Below are 21268 nucleotides of genomic sequence, written 5' to 3' on the forward strand. Positions count from 1 at the left end.
CTGTCAACTTTTCCCTTTTCTTGCGAGGAATCCTATTCGGAATAAGGGAATTTCCCTTAAAAAAAGGAAAACGTTGACAGCTATGCCTCTGTCATCCCCTTCTCCTTGTGCCCTCCATCTTTCCCAACATCAGGGTCTTTTTCAGGGAGTCTTCTCTTCTCGTGAGGTGGCCCAAGTATTGGAGCCTCAGATACACTTATTAGGCAGAGATAATGGGAGTTAAAGTCCAACAACGTATGAAGGTTCATCAGTTTGGGCTGAAACACAGGATGGGCTTGGACGAAAAAGCAGACACATTTTTCCCAGAACCCCTTGAGCTGGAGAGAAGGAATATCACTTATTTATTTCTTAGTGTTTTTAAACTGCTTCATATTTAAGAACCTCTAAGTGGTATACAAGGGACGCGGGTGGCGCTGTGGGTTAAACCACAGAGCCTAGGACTTGCCAATCAGAAGGTTGGCGGTTTGAATCCCCGCAACGGGGTGAGCTCCCGTTGCTCAGTCCCTGCTCCTGCCAACCTAGGAGTTCGAAAGCACGTCAAAGTGCAAGTAGATAAATAGGTACTGCTCCGGTGGGAAGGTAAACGGTGTTTCCGTACGCTGCTCTGGTTCGCCAGAAGCAGCTTAGTCATGCTGGCCACATGACCTGGAAGCTATATGCCAGCTCCCTCAGCCAGTAAAGTGAGATGAGCGCCGCAACCCCAGAGTCGGCCACGACTGGACCTAATGGTCAGGGCTCCCTTTACCTTTACCTTTAAGCGGTATACAAAGATAGGACACCAGCATGATAAATTACCACCATTAAAACAGAGATCCCCAATAACAGACAAAAGTCAGAATTCAGGAATAACAATAATAACAAAGAACAACAATAGTAACAATTATTATTATTATTATTATTATTATTATTATTATTATTATTATTATTATTATTGCGTTTTCGCAGACTTAATATACACACCTTACAATTTCTTTTGTTAAGTCTCGTATCAAAAGACCTCTGCCTCCACCTCTCCATGGTTCCTTATTTATTTTGTTTTTTTGCTTCGTATCCTTTTCATACCACCCAAATCATTCTGTACATTTACCACACTGCTCATATTTCTAACCTTACTTGGAAATTTATTTATTTGCACCTCTGGACAAATTATTTCTGTTTTGCATCACAGCAAATGGGGCTAAATTGCTACTCTTGGTCCCACCATGAATGCAAACCCTTCCATATACAACCAATATATTGAAAAGTGTTTACCACTCTTTAAACACTGTGTGTGTGATTGTGCATTTGTAGCGTTTTTGACATGGACTTCTAAGCTCTATTGTAAAGAGATGCCTTGGTTTTACTGCATGAAACCCTCTTCCTTTCAGTGTCTGAGTCCACTTAAGTGGATGTCCTCATTTCAAAATGCCTGTTTGACAACATAAGATGCTTGGCCTTTTGCTGTTCAAACCAGAAGAAGGCTCAATTCACAGAAGAGGGCAGAAGCAAGCAGCAAAGATGATGTTGCCTGGATCTTCTGTAGTTCTTTTGCTCAGTGGAGGCTGCAGCATCACGCACATGGCTGTGCACTCCTGGATGTCTTTGGCCCTTGCAAGGAAAGAGCAACAATATGTTGATTTCAAATGAAACACGAAGAACATGGATTATTAGCACTGCTATTCCATACACAGACATCAGCTGGATTTATTTATTTTAATACAAAAAAAGTTTGAAGTACTCTGGATGCGAGTTTGTGGTGTAGTGGATGTAATGGATAACATACAGTGAAGAAAAAAGATGTTTTTAATGTCTGAATCCTTCTTCCTAAAGTCGACAAAGACTGCAGTACTCAATTATCTTGTTTTGAAGTATTTCCTTGACATTATAACAAACCAGGCTGATTGTTCCTTGGACAGCTTTTAGGATTATAACTGGGATGAAAAACATTTGACCCTCTAAATCAGAGTTTCCCAAACAGGGGTCTCCAGCTGTTTTTGGACTACAGTTCCCATTATCCCTGACCACTGGTCCTGCTAGCTAGAGATGATGGGACCTGTAGTCCAAAAACGGTGGGAGACCCAAGTTTGGGAAACCCTGCTCTAGATGTTCCTCGACTGCAACCCCTATTGTTCTTGATCATTCACTATGCTGGTTTGGAGCCAGGAATGGAATCATTTGTCCAGTTCCATGTCTCACTTTGCCAGTCTTATGTTGAGTTGTCCAGTTCTTTTGGCATCAGTTGGCTTCTTCTTCTTCTTTTTTAAGTCCTTGAGAAAATTTGTCAGTAATTTAGAGTGCATTCCTCCTTTTGTGCGCCATGTGGCCTAATGCACATTTTGGCAAGGAGTCTCCTTTAATGCTTTCACATCCACATTCAGTTGGAGAACTGCATTGCAACATTTGGGGAAATAAGAATTTGAAGGACAGTTGCATTTCGATTTGCATATTGTTTAAGAAAGTGCGAAATTGGCAGTACTCAGTTTCTCTCCCATCCTTGCCTGGGGATCCTCCAGTGCTTGTTTCTTGCTGGCTTGGGCCAGCAGCTGTCACACTTTGCCATCTTCTCTCAATTCCTCCCAGGAGGCATGACTGCGATGTGCAGAGAGGCAGCCAGCCCAGGCCATGCAATCCCACCGCCTTTCTACATGCCAGATCAACTCAATTGATACATGCTGGTGGAATTCTTTTGAGTATGTAGCCAATAGATGGCAGGCAGAGCAGCAAGTGATGCTGGAGGAAAAGCTTCCATGCAGAGGAATATAGGAAATATTTTCCTGCATCATATTGTCTACACAGACTGGCAACTGCTCTGCAGTGAATCAGACAGGGAGCATTCCCAGCCCTATGATGAAATGCTGGGGACTGAACCTACTCTATGCTAAGCAGATGTTCTGCCATTGATCTAGGATTCTTCTCTGAAGTGTGTCCTATGCTCCTTAAGTTAGCCTGCTGCCTTCGAGTACAGTGGTACCTCTGGTTGCGAACGGGATCCGTTCTGGAGCCCCATTCGCAACCTGAAAGGAACGCAACCCACGTCTACGCACATGCGGGTCACGATTTGATGCTTCTGTGCATGTACATGATGTCATTTTGCGCATCTGTGCATGTGCGAGTGGCGAAACCCTTTCCAGCACTTCCGGGTCACCGTGGGACACAACCTGAAAAGACGTAACCTGAACCGAACGTAACAAGAGCTATGACTGTACTGGGGTAGTTGCTGTCCCATCCCCAGTGCTGAAGTAAGACCTGACTGCCAGTCAGGTCAGCTTCTGTTTGTGGAACAAGAGCATGGGGTGCTGGTGGGGAAGAAATCTTGCTCTTTTCTTCAGGCAGACAAATGTCTTGGGGCAGCCATGGATGGCAAGGTCAGAGGTTGTTTTGTTTTACTTGACCCTGTCTATCTTGAAGCCCATTTCCCTTTTTATGTTGTGTGCAGAAGCCCAATAAACAGCTTAATGCTGACAGGTTGTTGTTGTTGCCGCCTCAAAACTGTTACCATTTTCTCCTGTGTGAAAAGAATCAAAGAGGCAGAAGACAGGGAGAAGTCAGAAGTAGAACTAGGACTTTTATCCAGTTGGAGCCCAAAACACTGACCACATTTCCCCACTGTTACCTTGGCTAACTCCAAATGAATTGAACAATAATTCCAATTAACAGAAGAAGATCAAAACAATCATTTTTAAAAAGCTGAGAGCCAAGCTCTGTTTAAAAATCTAAAGAACATTCCAAAATCAATTTAAGTAGCAGAAAACCAGGATGTGGGGCACCATTGCTAGTGAAATACCACCTCCATGGAAGAAAATAATTTGCTACATCCCAGGTGCTAGGACAGAAAAGACCCTGTGGGACATTGCCCCCAAGTCACAAATTCATTCCATGCAGATTTTTGTAAATGATTTCCCATAACAATAGAAGGGGAAGGTGCCTGAGAATCTAATTCTGCTTACATCCTGTTTGACTAACCTATCTTCTGAGACTTCTGCTTTTCTGGTTCCTATTATCTAATTCCCTTCTAAATTTAGTGAAGTTCTCCCAGAGGTTCAGCACCACAGACAGAAAGGCAGAAGCAACAAGGAGGTTCCTCGCTCACTGCTTCAAGTTGAATCGGAGAGGTGAGGAGAGAAAAGGGAATTCTGAGTCTGTCTAGAGGTATGTCTGCTAAGCCAGAAACTGAACCTGAATCAAAGGCTGCATACACACCACACACTTAAAGCACCCCCAAAAGTATCCCAGGAAATGTCATTTTTTAAAGCTGCTCTCAATTGTAGCTCTGTGAGGGGTAAGCTATCATTCTGAGGATTCACAGTTCACAAGAAGAGGCTTAGTAAGCAGATGTTTGGGAGGTTCTTTTGAGGGTTGGTGAGCAGAGCCAACCCTACTATTGGGCAGAGTGAGGGAGCTGCTTCAGGCAGAAAGCCGATTTAAGGTGTTGTGTCAAAATAATTTGACTGGCCTTTAATACTATGCACCTTGTTTTTTTGTTTTTGTTTTTTTGGTGTATGTGTGTGTGTGCCAGTTCCTGCTCCACCTCAAATATCAAAATGTCTTGGGCTTGTCCTGGTGTTAAAGGCAGCTTTCTTTCTGTATCTCTTTTTCTCTCTCTCCCACTCTCAGAGAAAGGAGCAAAAGAGGCTGTTTTTCCCAAGGGTGACTATTGCAGAACAAAACTCAGGCAAGAATGGGAAGGTTCTGGGAGGGGTAGTTTTCTTGTTTCTTGCATTTATTCTGCAGGTGCAGCTACACACAGCAAGGGATTCATCCATGGTTTTTGTGCTGTGTTTCTAGGTACAGGCCTCCACTTTCAAGCTCCCTGCCGGAGCACTCCCCCTGGTTTCTCTCAGTGTCTCATTTCCCCAGTCTTTAGTTCTCCACATGTCCACATCAGTGAGGGCTCATCCTCCCCCACAAGCTGCTATTTGCCTCACAAGGGTGGCAAATAGCAACCTGAGATGAGAAATTTCACCTGTGGAAACAACATGGAACTATCAAAGGGAGGGGCGGCAATTGGGTCCTCCTTTCTCTTCAGTCTTCTCCTTCTTCTCCATTCATTGCTGCCCAACAAACACACACAAACAGATGCACTTGGCTCCTTAGCTCAGATTCCACAGTGGCCCTCTCACCAGGGTGTGAGCTTCCTTTGCATTCCTGTGTGATATATCTCAGGAACATGACTCTATGGGTGCCTGGGTGCCTGTGGAAAGCGACTGGCTCCACTCTCTCTCTCTCTCTCTGTGTGTGTGTGTGTGTGTGTGTGTGTGTGTGTACCAGTATGGAGACTCCCTCAGCTCTCCCACACTCCCTCATGGACAAGCTTCCTGGGCTCATATGCCAGCAGTGGACAAGATCAGAGTGGGTGGAGCAACTGACAAAATTCTTACCTTTGTACAGCAAAAAACCAGATGTTTCTATAGCCACTACCATTCCATGCACATTTCTCTTCAATCCAGGAAAGCAAAAGGGGGCACATTCCAGGCAAGCTAATTCTCAAGAAGGATGCGAAGTGAAAAGGTGTGTAGCCTAGTAAAAATTTCAAGGGCCAGATACAGAGGACTGGAGGGCCACATTTGGCCCCCTCCCCCCATGGCTTGAGGTGTCCAACCCCTTGGCTAATTTAACCCTGCATTATGAACAGGAAAAGTGAGGCTGCGGCTAGAGGCCCTTATGACCCTGGAGTCTGAATTCATGGTAGATGGTCGAATTGGAATGGGAGACTTTGTGGCGAACACTGCTTGCATATTTTTTATTCTTCCAGAATCTATGAGTTCCAAGCACCCTCCCTGCTTCAGCCTGCACTGCTCACTTAGTGCCTCATGCGCCTCTTCTCTTATTTCTTTCCCCCAGAGCTCCATCCTCAGAAACAAGCCTCCAGTTCAGAAAAGATGCCAAGAGGTAGAAACACCAGAGGACTCATGAGCTTCACCTGGGAGGTGAAGAACCCAGCCTCATCCATGGTGACAGTGATACTGTTGATTCTTGCCTTTCTCTGCAAAGGTAGATATGGTGACTGGGGAACCTGCAGCCACATATTATCCATCCCTGGTGTGCAGAAATGAGAAAATTTGCTCTTCTGAGTGCTGTGTCCCAAGAGGGAAAGGCCGTGGCTCAGTGGAGGAGAACTTCCTTTTGGAAACTGACAGTTTTTTTAATGAAAGGGATGGTGCTGTGCTGTTTTCATTGTAATTATATGTATGTTTCAAGTGTATGTGTGTAGTTTTGATTCTACCAATGTTTAATCGTTTTTTAGTGACTGTTTTCCCCTCAGCTGTTTATACGGTCATACCTCAGGTTACAGACGCTTCAGCTTGCGTTTTTTCGGGTTACAGACCCGCCAAAACCTGGAAGTACCAGAATGGGTTACTTCCGGGTTTCGGCTGTCGCACATGTGCAGAAGTGCTGAATTGCAACCTGCGTGTGCGCAGATGTGCCGCTGCAGGTTGTGAACATGCATCCCGCACGGATCACGTTCGCAACCCAAGCGTCCACTGTATTTTTATCTGTAAGCCACCTTGAGTACCTGTCAGGCAAAAAAGGCAGGGTATAAATAAACAGCAGCAACAACAACAACAACAAACAGCAACAACAACAATTTGCATGCAAAAAGATCCAGGTTCAACCCTCAGCATCTCCAGAAAGGGCTGGGGGAGGTTCCTATCTGGGATCCTGGAAAGCCACTACCCATCAGAGTAGATGGACCAGTGGATGGACTCAGCATAAGGCAGCTTCTGATCAGGTCCAGGTTTTGGGTGGTCCTTGAACAAGACACCCTCCACACATGCCCCTTCCTCACAGAGTCTCCCTCTCACTGCAGGAGCTCCAGAGGGTTCTTATCATTGAGTCCCTACTGGGATAAGGGCTCATGACAGACACCCAACCATGCCACCTCCTGAGGCCAGCCCTGCTTCCTATGCACCTCATAGGTTTTGCTCACTTCATGGTTTATTTTAAGAGTGAAGAATTTGAAAACTTGGAAATGATGAGTCCTGAGTACAAATGGAAGGAAGAGCTCCAGTGTGAGACCCAATGAGCACTGGAATATCCCTGGGTTCAGGATCCTTGGTCAGGGGGCTTGAGAGCACCTTCCTCCTTCTGACCGAGCGTGTGTGTGGCACCTGCTAGAAACTCACACCTGAATGTCCTCCTCCTTCTTGCCCAGGGAAACGCTTCCCCCTGAGGTCCTGCTACTGTGGTGGGTGGTTGGGAAGTCCTGGGACTGGAGGCCCATCACAATCCCCAGGTGCCGCTGCTCCAAACAACCCTTGATGTTTTGGTGTTGTTGACTGTGCAGAATGTTCTTCTCAAGGTGTACAGTATTCTGGCAAGAGGGTCAGCTGCAAAACTGGTCTTCGCTAAGCTTCAACCCACAAACCAGTGAACACCTTCCTTCTTTCCTTTGGCAGGTCTGCGGAGTCAGCTCCCGGGATATGATCTTAAAGCGCTAGAGGCTGTCACCGTGCAGAGAGGTCTCTGCGTTCACATTCCCTGCAACTTCACTTATCCCACTTCTCAGTACTCTGGGGAATTATACGTCTACTGGATTAAGAACGACCGTGCTAGGTCCACCCAGGTTCACTACACCCGGAATTACTTTGCTGGTATTATTGTTGCCAGTAATGACAAGGATCAAAGCATTGCCTCATTTGCTGGGAATCGTTTCCAGTTGACTGGAAATCCATCAGAAGGTGACTGTTCCTTTAGCATCAATGATGTTAAGTTTGAGGATGAAGGGCAGTACTATTTTCGAATTGAGAAAGGACAGATCTTAAGATTCAGCTATCGTTTTTCTCTTATTTTACCACATGTTTCTGTGACAGGTAAGAGGTTTCCTGTTTCTTTATTTGCTTCCTGGGAACATTGTTTTGTGCTCTTTCGTGCTGTAAAGGGGGGAAAGGCTCTGCCTACAAATATGCCTTGACCTCTGGACATTATGCTGATGCCAAAGGGACAGGAGGTACAAGTGCTCCATGCTTCCTGTTCCTCTTCATTATTGTAACATCAAAATTAGATCATTTGCATCTTCAAATGTCTGAATACTTTACACAGCTCACCAGAGGGAAGAACTCTCTGGTGGATTCTGTGCTGACAATTTGGAGAAACAGGAAACTGGAGGCATTTTCTCCTTCACTTCCAGCTGCATCCCATCACCTGCTTCTTCTCCTTCCCCCAGCATCTCTCCACAGCTTCCTCAATGGCAGGAGAAGCAGAGAGGTATTCTTTTGCCACCTTTGAAATCAGCCTCAGTGCAGATCTGAAACATTGTCCCAATCCACTGCACCCTGAATTCTAGGACCAGAGGGTGCTTTGAGTGGGGGACATTTCTTTCATCCATGGGCCTCATTCCAGGGGCCACATGCAAGTGGTGGGCAGGGCCAGAAGCACACATGGATGGAGCCTCAAGCAAACGTGGGCAGAGCAACAGGTGTGCCTCTTATCTTTGTCCAGGCCTCAAACCAGGTCACTTTCCCATAGCTGACTGGTTTTAAGGTGAGTGCACAGAGGGTTGAGGCATAGGGCTTAAATGAGGGGCACTTTGCTCCTCCGCTGTTTCTCCTACTGCTGTTCTGCACAGAGCCTTGATTTGGCTCAGCATGGAGGTGGAGAACCTTCCCCTTGCTGGTGTGGGGCAGGTGGTTTTACAGGAGATTAAGCCTCAGCTTAATGTCTGAGCCCCAAACAAACCATGAACAGTTAGCTAAAAAGCAAGCTATGCTACAGCTCATGGTTTCTTTTGGAGAGAAACAAATCTTGAACCTGAGTTTAGATCAGTGGTTACCAATTAGGAGTCCATTGACCCTTGGGGGTCTGCAGAATATACATAGGGCCTCCGTGGCCCCATCCCTTGCCTCCCCTCCCCAACTCATTTTTTGTCATTTTTGCATAGTATTTCACAAATTTTATGGTCTGTTTTAGTACTCCGCAATTTTTTTCAATATATTGCTTAAAATTGGTTTTGAAATCACACCACAATAACGATTTCGACCCAGCAATACGTAGCAGTATATCACTCCCCATACAAGGAAGAGCAGGGCAGCTGATTTCAAGGCACCACCCAAATCGCAGGATGATCTCAGCCGATCACGCTGCTGATCTGAGCTGCCTTCCCTCACACCGAGGGAGACCAGGGCAGCCGATTGCGAGGCGCTGCCTTCTCCTCATGCTGATGGAGAACAGGGCAGCTGACTGCTCTCACTTCGAGGAATTGTGGCACTACCTTCCCCTGGCACTGACTCGGAGCAGCTTTTCTTAGTCAGCAGGAAAGCAGCAGCAGCCACAGTGGATGTGCTTCTTCACTGGCTGCCCCCCTGGTTGTGGCTTGATGCACCCCCTCCCCCTCCCACTCAAACCATGCAGTGGGGGTGACTCCGCTTCCTCTCCTCCCCCTAGCCATCCAGGCTATGCGGCTGCTCCTTCCCTCATCCCCAGGCCCAATCTCCAATTTCAGACATCGTGATATATCAGAACATTGTGATGTTTAGCTGCTGATATATCACAATGTTGAATACCAGATATCTCTCAGCCCTAGTCTGTTTTTTTAGTATACCTAAAATCCTTTGCTTATTAGTGGCTACCCCACATTTTGTTCAAAAAATTGCTTTGCAGAGGTTAACTACCATAGAGCTATCAAAATGTTCAAAAGTAGGGGGACTGTGGCTTGGCTTTTGGAAAATAGGGGGTCCTTAGTAATTAGCTAATTGGGAACCACTGGTTTAGATTAACATTCTGTCAAACCATGGCTTAGCTCCTGGCAACATGGCAGGAGCAAAACACCTTTGATTTGGGTCCCCTACACCAACACAGTGTGCATTCACCTTCAAACAATAGTTCAGCTAGGGCTAAGGTGATATGAGAGCCAGGCTTGTGTCGGCTACATGGCATTCAGGGAAATGTCAACTGTTTCTACATGGTCATCCACCTCTTTCCATCCAGGCAATCTAGACTCATTATCACAGTTCAACAACCCATTCCTGGAAGAAGGTGTGCGCATGGAGGGGGTGGGGAGTGTGGACAGGGGAGTTCTGGATTTGTTCCATGTCTCCTAGGTGGAATCTACACACATATAAAAAAAGCTGAGGAATTTTTTTTTAACCCACTGAATTTGCCATGGCTCACCATCACCATCTAGTGTCACATTTGTATATTGCACTTTGCAACACACTTGAAACGTCTTATTTGCAACAGTATAGCTGAGTCCCTAGAAATTGCCCTCTCCAAGCTCCTCACCCCACAGCAAAAGATATGCAGGCCTGCTTCCTATTCCCCTGTATGCAAGTGAGCAGTTTGGGTGGGTGGCCATTTGCTTCAGAAAAAATAGTTCAAGGGTTAAGTGACCCCTCCCCCAGCCTGTGCTCCTCTTTTGATGAAAGACAGATCCCTCCTGTGGCTGCTGCATTCAAGGTGTCATTTCCCCCCTCTTTTCTTCCTGTGTCTCCCAAATCACATCTGGCTTTGTCCTCCAATTTCAGGATCGTGTTCAGCAGCATAGTGGCAGACATCAAGATTTCTCCCTCTCCAGGCTGAGTCCACAATGGGAGGAAACATTGACCAACATTGGTAGAGAAAGCAGACCATTGCATGGGGAATCAGTCTACTAAGGGAGAGACACAAAGTTATTGTTAAAGGACAAATGAAAGAATGGCAGGATTTGCCACAAAGTGGGGGGTAAAGTAGTGCTGGTGAACATCCATAATTCAGGACTCCTGTGTCCTGTTCCCTAGTTACTTTAGTCTGTGCATTTTCTTCTGATCCCATCCGGGGGACTTTTGTTTTCTCAGAGCTGACAGAGAAGCCAAAGATCCTGAACTCTTCGGAGGTGGTTTTGGGGAAGAGCGTCACCCTCATCTGCCAGGCGCCAGGGACCTGCCCATGGAAAGAACCATGGAGCCAGCCTCAGATCTCATGGAGTAATTTGCCAGGAACAACAACTGCACAGAACCATCAGCACAGCAATGGGAGCTGGACCTTTGCTTCTGGCTTCACCTTCACACCTACTTTGCAGGACCAAGGCAGAGCCCTCACTTGCCGTGTCAGATACCCTGCAGTTGGGAGAACAGTTGAGAATACAATCTCTCTTGAAGTGATGTGTGAGTAGCTCCCATAGCTCAGTACTGTTTCCCCCTCCCATGAACAGCCAACAGTTCTTTCTACCCCATGCAAGCTAATTTACTCTTTTCATGCTCCCCTCACTGTTTTCTTATGTTTCAGACCCACCTCAGGACATCAGAATCACAAGGCCTGGACACCCTGGTGAGATACAAAACTCTTAAGACTTTTTGCACATCCCCATCCTCACTGAGCTCCGCTGGGCAGCCAATAGCTGCTTAGGGATCTCAGAGTGGGAATTGTGCAGGAGGAAGGGTTTTAGAGATGGCTGGGAGTTGGGGCAGAGCCCAGGATGGTGGTTTGGGGGGGGGGAGTTGAAGACAAACTGGATGGTAACAGGGAGGGGCTGGGCTCAGTGGGTCTTTCCAGCAGCCATGCCATGCCATGCACGCATCCTTGCACCCGAACCAAAATTCACTCCCCACCGTAGCACCCTTCAGGCTCTTGACCTGAGTCTCCTCTTTTAATTGCCATGGGGTTTCTATTTAATGGGACTGTTCTATTGCATATTTCAATTATGGGTGTTTATATTTTAATGTTTGTGTAACTGGTTTTTGTACTTTGTAAGCCATTTAGAATCCTATGTTGGCAGTAAGTGGTGTATTAAAGTGGAATGAGAAGGAAAAGAAATGGGCCCAAGTCTTCCCAGTGGAAGGCAAAACAGTGGATATTATTATTATTATTATTATTATTATTATTATTCTCTTGCCAGTTGAACTTGCAGAGAAATGAGGGAATCATCTCTCTTTTTGCAAAACTATGGCCCAAAGCTGTCTTGAACCAATTACCATATTTTTCGCTCTATAACACGCACCTGACCATAACACGCACATCGTTTTTAGAGGAGGAAAACAAGGGGGAAAACATTCTGAATGAAACAGTGGATGTATCATATTTGTGCTTCATGCTGTGGCCACAGACATGTGATCTGATGGTGAATTTGGGGTGACCCAATGCAAAGATCCTGAGGATCCATGTGGAGCCATGCTTTTTAACCACGTTTTTGCACCATTGCAGCCCCAGGCAACAGTGGGTGCATGATTTTTGGGGGGCAGGCTGTAGCCATGGACATGCTATGTGATCTGATGGTGAATTTGGGGTGACCCAATGCAAAGATCCTGAGGATCCATGTGGATCTATGCTTTGTAACCACGTTTTTGCACCATTGCAGCCCCAGGCAACAGTGGGTGCGTGATTTTGGGGGGGCAGGCTGTAGCCATGGACATGCTATGTGATCTGATGGTGAATTTGGGGTGACCCAATGCAAAGATCCTGAGGATCCATGTGGATCTATGCTTTGTAACCACGTTTTTGCACCATTGCAGCCCCAGGCAACAGTGGGTATGTGATTTTGGGGGGGCAGGCTGTAGCCATGGACATGCTATGTGATCTGATGCTGAATTTGGGGTGACCCAATGCAAAGATCCTGAGGATCCATGTGGATCCATGCTTTTTAACCACGTTTTTACACCATTGCAGCCCCAGGCAACAGTGGGTGTGTGATTTTTGGGGGGCAGGCTGTAGCCATGGACATGCTATATGATCTGATGGTGAATTTGGGGTGACCCAATGCAAAGATCCTGAGGATCCATGTGGATCTATGCTTTGTAACCACATTTTAAGTGGGGAGGGAAGGAAAAACAAAGAAGGGAAAAGGAGCATGAGAGGGGTGTGCAGAGAAGCAGCTGGCTGAGAATGCAGGAGAGGGGTATAACGGGAGGGAGGAAAGGAAGGCAAAAGTTTTCCCTCACCTACCCACCCAAGCCAGCCAGCTCACGCGTGCTCTCTCTCTCGCTCTCTCTCTCCCTCCTGCATGTTTTCACAGAGAGGAATTAGAATGAAGGACGATCCTTTCCTTTCCTCTCTGCTTGCCTGGAGGGGAGGGGCTTTCCCTGCTCTTTGTTCCGTTTGAGCAAACACAGCAACGAAACAGAGGAGGGTGGGCAGTAAGACACTGAGGCAGAATGCAGGAAAGCAGCCACTTCCTCTTTTCAGGTTTCCCTTCTCCGTGACTCGCGATTTGATTTTTGTCTGATTTTTTTGGCTCCAGGGACCACACATTCGCTCCATAACACGCACAGACATTTCCCCTTCCTTTTTAGGAGAAAAAAATCTGCGTGTTATAGAGGGAAAAATACGGTATAATTAATAATCATTGTAAAGATTTGAATCCCCACTTCTGCAGACCTGGTGTCAACCATCCTTTTTCAAAATACACAGGAACATCTCAGCACAGAATGAGGATTCCTTAGCATCAGGCATCCCAGGACCAATTGTGATCTAATTGCATTTCTCTTACAGATATCTCCGTGCAGGAAGAAAAGCTGGTGGTCCGAGAAGGGGACACCGTCAGCCTGCTTTGTGAAGCTCAGGGCAAACCTATTCCCTCCGTGACATGGCTCAAGAACAACAAGCCCCTAAACAACAATATGCAGGGCAGTAAAGATACCCTTCGACTGTCCAACATTAAATCAGAGGATGCTGGGATGTATCAGTGTCAGGCAGAGAATCTACATGGCTCAATGAGGAAGAATATTTCAGTGATTGTGCAATGTAAGAGATGGGGAGCGGGAAGTTCCTTGGGGGCATTAACCTGGGAAACTCCATTGTATGCTAAGTGGCTTGACCTGCAACTAATACCAGCATGCTTCCACTATGGGGACCTCTGCAAATGTACACTGCTGTGGCTGCATTGTACAGTGTGTCAGCCTAGTAGTGTAAGATGCCGCATTTGACAGCTTCATCACAAGTTCAGGAGCCCCATGATGAGCTTACATATTTGCAGAAGCTTTCTAAGAAGTTAGTTTCAGGATGCATAAATGCAGCCCCAGGGGCAAAACCACAAATTCAAGTCACTGAACATAACCCTTGTCTGAAATCTGCGGTAGTATCCTCATTCACCAGGAGAGGGCATATTTATTCAACCTCTCATCAGAATGACAGCTCTCTAATATTAAATAAAAAGGCCAAACTTAGAAGTTTTTTGTTCACATATCTGTCTTACCCATAAAGCAGGATGTGCAGGACATGGCTTTGATGTTTTGTAAGAAAAGGTCTGCATGGACAATGGAGGAGATTGGCTGGATGTCCCTCTCCCACTGCCCATCTTCTGTTGCTTCAAGACCTTTTCATCTAATGAGCATCTCATGAAGGAATATCCCCAGGTGGCAATGCTCTCACTGTTTGCTACCTGGAGATGCAGAACACAGTTCCTTTGCTTATCCAATGAAAAGGCTCCCATAAGGATGCTGCTTGTGGGGACCTAAGTCATTTTGCAAAGTAATTTCTCTTCCCCCTCTTAGGTACTATGTGATAGCCTCATAGGTGGGCCTTGTGTTTAGCTGTTGGGGTGTTGCACAGTCCAATACTCTGATATTCATTTGGCATAGCGAGAATCTGCATTGTCTTTTTCTCTTTAGAGAGTAGCTGCCTAGAGTACAGTGGTACCTCAGGTTACATATGCTTCAGGTTACATACGTTTCAGGTTACAGACTCCACTAACCCTGAAATAGTACCTCAGGTTAAGAACTTTGCTTCAGGATGAGAACAGAAATCGTGCAGCGGCAGCAGGAGGCCCCATTAGCTAAAGTGGTGCTTCAGGGTAAGAACAGTTTCAGGTTAAGAACAGACCTCCAGAACGAATTAAGTTCTTAACCCGAGGTACCACTGTACTGTGACTATTTAGGGAGGCCAACTCCCTTTTTCATTAAGGGGTTTCTGAGCCTCTAATAGCAGCATGGACAGAAGAAACCCATTCAGTGCCTCTTTTACTATTGTTGCTGCCCCATGACTGGAAAAGCCCAGGCAGCATTGTTTGTGATGGACTCTCCTTCCTTGGAGGCAGGGTGGCCATCTGTCATGGATGCTTTAGTTGAGATTCTTGGCGTCCCTGCCAACTCTAAGATTCTATGAGACACAGCTCTTAAGTTCTTGTAAACCATTCCTGTAAATTCTGCTTTTATTTTCAAACTGGCCACAAGGGGGAAAGAAACTCCTTGCCTTCTGAACCCAAGCCGAAGCAGGATTTTACCTTATGCAACAGAGTAGGGAATTAGGGTGGCAGCAGTGTCTGCTCCCGGGTGCCTCTAGTGGATGAATTGTGGTATTGCAGCTGGTGCAGTCATTAGCTAGATCGGAATGTGTTCTTTACCTTGGCTACTTGGTTCTCTGCAGATGCCCCCAAGCTCAGCAAAAAACCTGAGAAAAACACTGCCTGTGGGCGTAAGGACAATGACATCCTCTGCAACTGTTCCCTGCACTCCAAGCCTCCACCTCAAATCCATTGGCAACTGGACGGGAAGACTGTAGCTGAGAACACCAGCACAGCAGACCTGAAAGTCTCTTCCTCAGTCCAGAAGAATGAGGTCACCAGCTCCCTAATTTGGACAGGTAGCCCAGATGGCGACCTCAGCATCATCTGCCTTGGGAACAATTCTCTGGGAGTCTACACCATGCAATTCCACATTAGTTCCTTGAAAACAGGTAAGACTCCACCAGACTGAGAAATCCTGACTTTTGCAGCCCTGCTGATATTAGAAAATCCCCATAAGGCCTCATTAGCTAAAGTGGTACCTCAGGTTAAGAACAGTTTCAGGTTAAGAACAGACCTCCAGAAGGAATTAAGTTCTTAACCCAAGGTAACAATGTATAAGGATCTGGTGACTTCTGTTTCAGTGTATCTGAAGAAGTGTGCATGCACACGAAATCTCATACCAATAACAAACTCAGTTGGTCTCTAAGGTGCTACTGGAAGGGATTTTTTTATTTCTCCCAATATTGTTGGACTCCAACTCTCAACAGTCCCTGCCAGCATGGCTCAATGGTCAGGAAAGATGGGAGATAGAGTCCAGCAGCATCTGGAGGTTAACAGATCAGCCATCCCTGTGTGAAATAATCTTGTCTCCTGTTTTCCGTCTCTTGCTTTATTGTGAGCTGGTTCTGCTTTGTTCACATTGACTTTTATTTTTGATGCTTTTCAGCTTCTTTTGAGTTGATTGTTCCCTTGGTGGTAGGCCTCATCCTGATGAAGTAAGTAATCTTCCTTCTTCTGGTTTTTGTATCTGCCCTGGGAGCCAGATTTGGCTGAAATGTGGGGGTCACCTGTCTGAAGTGACGATAGCAACAAGCCCACCCAAATCCCCTTTAGCCTTTGTTGATCTTGATCCTAGGGTGTTCCCTCGTCCCCTCTTTTGGCTAATGGCTCTCTTATGTCACCATCTGCTTTTAGGGTCTTGTTTTCTTTCGTGTTCTTTTTCTTGGCCTTTTGGTATTCGAACTGGAGGAAGGCTCCATTGACCCAAGAGGGCAGAAGGAAGCAAAAAGAATGATGGTGACTGGATCTCCTGATGTTCCTTTGCTCAGTGGAAAGACGGCATCACACACATCGCTGTGCACTCCCAGGCAGTGAAAGAGCACAAATGAATGTTTATTTCAAATGAAAGAGGAAGAACATGGATTATTAGCACTGCTATTTCATACACAGACATAAGATGGATGATTTCTTCTTCTTCTAAGAAAAGTGTTTACAATATTCTGGTTGTGCATTTGTGGTGCAGTGAATGTAGCGGGCACCATATTGTGTTTTATCTTTATTTTGATAGATTTCATTAATTTATTGCAACATATTACCAAGATCATTCACACATAAAATAAAATATCCCACCCTAGCCTGGGCAATGGAGTTCAGGCAATACATCAAAAATAGCAACCAAATAACATAGTATCTTCCAGTCGCAGACAAGCATATGTATGGAAGGCGGTGTACAGTTAATGCTAACCAAAAAGTTTTATTATGTGACGGCAATCCTGTTTTCATTTTTAGACATGTAGACAATAAAGCTGTACCAATCTTGCAAAAGAGTATTTACGCTTCAAACTTCTTGCCAATTTTATTTGTCCATTTTTCCATAATTGCTATTTGCCACACTTTATTGTATAGCTGTTGGTCTAAGGCAGATATAGGATTACATGCTAGCTGAGACTGAAGACCCCCCCCCCCCCAATTCTTTCTTTTTGGGCAGAGTCCAAGAATAATTAAAATGGGATAAGGTCCCTTAATGCCTACATGTCAGCTTCCTATGTTACTAATTCTTTTTTCTTTTTTTAATTTTTATTGGAATTTTATTTACAACATAACATAAACCCCCACCCCCACAATACACAAATCTACCCTCATTAAAGGTGAACATAACATACAGTGAGCATAACATACAACAATACAAACAACCAAATAAAAGTTCTTTCTAATCTTTAGTCGGAATCTCCTTTCTTGTAACTTGAAGCCAGTGGTTCGAGTATTGTTTTGTTTGTTGCTGATAGGCATCTTTGTGTTTTTATACTGTTAGCCGACCTGTGATCCTTGGATGAAGGGCAGTATAGAAATGTAATAAATAAAATAAAATGATTGGCAGGTGGGTTGCCTCTCCCACCTATCAAAGTAAGCTTGCAGGTATGGGGTCAGATAAGGAGCTGGCCCCAAAGAGGCCAGAAAGTTTCTCCACCCCTGTTTGAAAAAGAAGTTATCCCTTTTACCTGAAAAAAACTTACTGGACTGTTATCTTTAAAAGATAAAAGACCTCTGCAATAAACCAAGATGCAAAGATTTGGTCATCCGTAAAAACGACCTGATGAAGTGGGGAGCACCGTCTCTGCCTCATGAGCCCACTAGGGGAGGGGACCCACCAAAGGTCATTTGACACAGCCCCTCACCCCATTCTGAAGAAACCACCTTCCTCTCTACATGTGGTCCAAAGCAGATGCTTCAGGGATATGTTAGATTGCTCACCTAAATCACTTTCAGGTTTTGGGTACTTTCCCCATATATAAGAAGCTGCCTTACTGCTGAACTGTTAGTCAGAGTCTACATTGCTGGGCAATGGCTCTTTAAGGATCCAGACAAAAGTATGGTATCTCACAGCGCAAGCTGGAGAGGCTAGGGACTGAAGCTTTGATACTTTTGCATGCAACATTTGTGATATACAATCAAGCTACAGTCTTTCTCTATAGGAAGCTGCCCTATGGAAAGTTATTCCATGAAGTCCAGTGCATGGTCTGGCAGTGGACCGCCAAGATTTCTAACACTGGTCTCTCACAGATTTACCTGGTGATGCTGGGGTTTGAACATGGGACTCTCTGCCTGCAAAACAGATGTTTTTCCCATTGAGCTCTCTGAATGGTTCTGGTCAGCCCTCTTGCCAGTGTGGATATTGTCCTCTAGACTGGTGGGATCGTCCACAAAAGCTTTACTAAACGCCGTAAAAATTGATGTCTTGAAGACCTCCTGGAATTTCTCCCCAACAAACAGGTACAGAATCGGGGTGAAACAGATATTGAAACAAACTCCGGTGGCTGCAGTATCCCATAGAACCTGTGTTGTTGCTTTGGGTACTTCCTTAAACAGCTGTGAAGCATGGTAGAGATGGTAGGGGAACCAGCCAATGAAGAATGATGCTACGGCAGCCACCAGGACTTTGGAAATCTTCCCTGTCCTCAGTAAACTTTTTTTCGTCATTTCAAAACCAATCCGACAGTAGCATGTCATGATGATGAGGAATGGAAGCAGGAAGGCCAGCAGAAAACGAACCAAGAAGAAAGCCAGATGAACGTGGAAATCATCTTGATATGGGGAGAAAATAAAAGAATAGCTGCACTTCATCTTCCCCTCCTCTTCTTGAGTCTCCAGAAAAGCCAGGTTTGGAGTGCTCAGAGCTAGGGAAGCAAGCCAGACTCCTGCAATTACCTTCCGTGCCAAAGGTATTCTGCGGTTACGCTGGGACCAGACAGGATAGCAGGTGAAGAGGTAGCGGTCCAGGCTGATGGTGGTGAGTAGAAAGACTGTACTGAACATCCCCAGAGAGAAGGAGAAGAGTAAGATCTTGCACATGATTGGGCCAAAGATCCAGTCAAAATTGAGGAGGACAAAGACAGCAAAGAAAGGCATGAGTGAGCTGGAGACTAAGTAGGTGAGGATCAGGTGGAGGAACCACATCGTATTCACAGTTCTCTTCATCTTCATCCCCAGCACCCAGAGGAAGAGCCCATTCACAGTTATCCCCACCAAGAAGGATGTGAAGATAAGGATGGCAACAACCAGATTTGTGTCTGCTGGAAGGTGGCTTACATCCATCTCTGTGTTGCTGGAATTCTGCAAGCTGATAGTTGTGTTATTTTTCTCCATAGTGCCCTGGAAGAAGAAGGAAGAGATTTGAGATGCAGGCAGGTGAAAGTTAGAGGGAACACGGGGAGGTTGGGGGAGAGATCAGAACACAGGAAATGAGAAAATGTGTCTATCCAGTCAGGCTTATGCACTCTGAGTAAGCAAATTTCAAAACTAAGCAACTTAGCACTCTAAGCTTCAAAGAAACAACATCAGCAACCACATGCATTCATATGGTTTCACTAGGACAGATATCAGGCTTGGAGTTCAAAACTAATTCATAGCTTCCCTGCTCTCAAACCCATTTCCCATTAACAGCTGGAAACGAAGATTGCTGAATCTCATTCAGTTTACAACTCTGACCCAAGTCCTCATGAAGGTCCTGTGGATTTCCAGATGTTGCTCAACTTTAGCTTCCATCCATCAGTCTCAGCCAGCAAAACCAATGAACAGAGATTATGGGAACTATAGATCACCAACATCTGGAGAGCCTTGTGTTGCCAATCCCTTGTGTTCCAACACCACCCTTTTCCATCTGAAGACTTCATCTTCCATAACTACAAAGACAACCAATTTTAAAGATTTTAAACTTTCCTTCTCTTCCCCACCCACCCTGCCACCCAGTCTTCAGAGCATGTCCACTCACTTGATCTGCTTGTCTAGAATAGTTGTCCCCAACGCGTTCCACTGTTCATTTCAGCATTCAGAACTGAAGAAGTCCTCCAAGGGCATAGCATATTTATGAGAACTGAAAGACTTGTGAGTCACACAAATTATTTCTGCAAGTGGGTTCGCTGTATAACCCATTTCCTTCTTCTCAGTTTTTGGGAACAGAGTGCCCATGAATTATATATTGTTAGCGAGTTCCGTTGGCAACGCTGCCTGTTTTAGAGTAACACCGTCAGCATGTTTACTCAGAAGTAAATATCACTGTCTGCAACAAGGTTTACTACCATTTTTTGTTTCATTGTTGCTTTAGTTTTTGGCTTTGTTTGCTTGCTTTCGGCTTTCTGAAGAATTGCAGCCTCAAGTCCCTGTAGCTGAAATATCATTTGCATTCACTGCTCCAGTGGGCAAATGAAGTGGGTGGTTTCACTTCAGTTTTAAAAAAAGGATGTGGGGTGGTTTCTATTTCAAATTTTTTGGGGAAAAAATGGGATGGTTTTAGGGCCAGATAATATCTCACCCCACGTTGAACTCTCATTATCATGCCTTTGTGACATTGACTATATTTGGAAATATACAAGCAGGGGATAATGAAGGAAAGCAAATAATGAAGTATCAGGCAGCAAATGCACCGCATCACTTCTCTTGCATCAGAGTCCCATGAAGCAGCTTTTCCAACACCTTCCTAGCTTCTCTGCCAATTTCTGGCTATAAAGAGGTGGTACGGAAGCCAGGAGATCAAGAATGATGCCACAGAAGTGACAAGGAATCTGATAGTTTCCCAGCCCTCACCAACTTTTCCTCTTCATTTTCTGACCTACCTGATAAGAGCAGCCCATGATTATTATGAAAGGAACCAGGAAAGCCAGGAGAAACCAAATGAGAGCCAAATAAACATGATACCTTAGGCCTTTGTCTATATATCATCCTAGTCCCAAAGAAAGCATAAGTCTTTTCTTTCTTTTTTTAAAATACTTTTATTTTGCTTTAAACAAATACAGATAAATATAGACAACCAAAATTACAAAAGAAAATTCCTTGATAATAATAATGATGAAAAAAGCTAAAAAAAACTACAAAAAAATATCAAAGTACATGGCATAGAACATAAACCATTATGGGAAAGAAAAAAGAAAAAGGAAAGAAGGAGGAGGGGGGAGGGGAAAAGGGGGGGAGGAAAAAAAGAAAAAAAGAGGAAGATGAGCCAAAACACAAGAAGACTCATCTATTGTACATGTCTGTCAAGGTCACAACAGATCATTATTCTTATCAATTCTCTCTATCTGCATTCCATAGAATCCCTCATCTTGGTATCAGGGAACATTTCCCTATGTGGTATCATTCTAAACATAACCAGGTCTTTCTTGATGA

General features: G+C 45.1%; 3 protein-coding genes across 3 annotated transcripts; 2 read left to right on the forward strand and 1 right to left on the reverse strand.

Annotated features, from left to right (window-relative positions):
- The first annotated feature begins 6835 nt into the window (after positions 1-6835).
- LOC144324905 (sialic acid-binding Ig-like lectin 14) lies at positions 6836-8453 on the forward strand. Its single transcript, XM_077932497.1, has 2 exons — positions 6836-6989; positions 7377-8453. The coding sequence occupies exons 1-2, from the start codon at positions 6836-6838 to the stop codon at positions 7889-7891; spliced, it is 669 nt and encodes a 222-aa protein (XP_077788623.1). The 3' UTR covers positions 7892-8453.
- A 2474-nt stretch (positions 8454-10927) lies between these two features.
- Positions 10928-17564, forward strand: LOC114603486 (sialic acid-binding Ig-like lectin 5). The gene is made up of 6 exons (XM_077932151.1): positions 10928-11057; positions 11179-11220; positions 13378-13629; positions 15250-15558; positions 16056-16104; positions 16304-17564. The coding sequence occupies exons 1-6, from the start codon at positions 11054-11056 to the stop codon at positions 16401-16403; spliced, it is 756 nt and encodes a 251-aa protein (XP_077788277.1). The 5' UTR covers positions 10928-11053; the 3' UTR covers positions 16404-17564.
- A 489-nt stretch (positions 17565-18053) lies between these two features.
- Positions 18054-19252, reverse strand: LOC114602317 (putative G-protein coupled receptor 33). Its single transcript, XM_028740393.2, has one exon. The coding sequence runs from the start codon at positions 19250-19252 to the stop codon at positions 18164-18166; it is 1089 nt and encodes a 362-aa protein (XP_028596226.2). The 3' UTR covers positions 18054-18163.
- Positions 19253-21268: the final 2016 nt, after the last annotated feature.

The sequence above is a fragment of the Podarcis muralis genome, chromosome 7 (assembly GCF_964188315.1).
Source record: "Podarcis muralis chromosome 7, rPodMur119.hap1.1, whole genome shotgun sequence".
NCBI classification, from domain to species: domain Eukaryota; kingdom Metazoa; phylum Chordata; class Lepidosauria; order Squamata; family Lacertidae; genus Podarcis; species Podarcis muralis.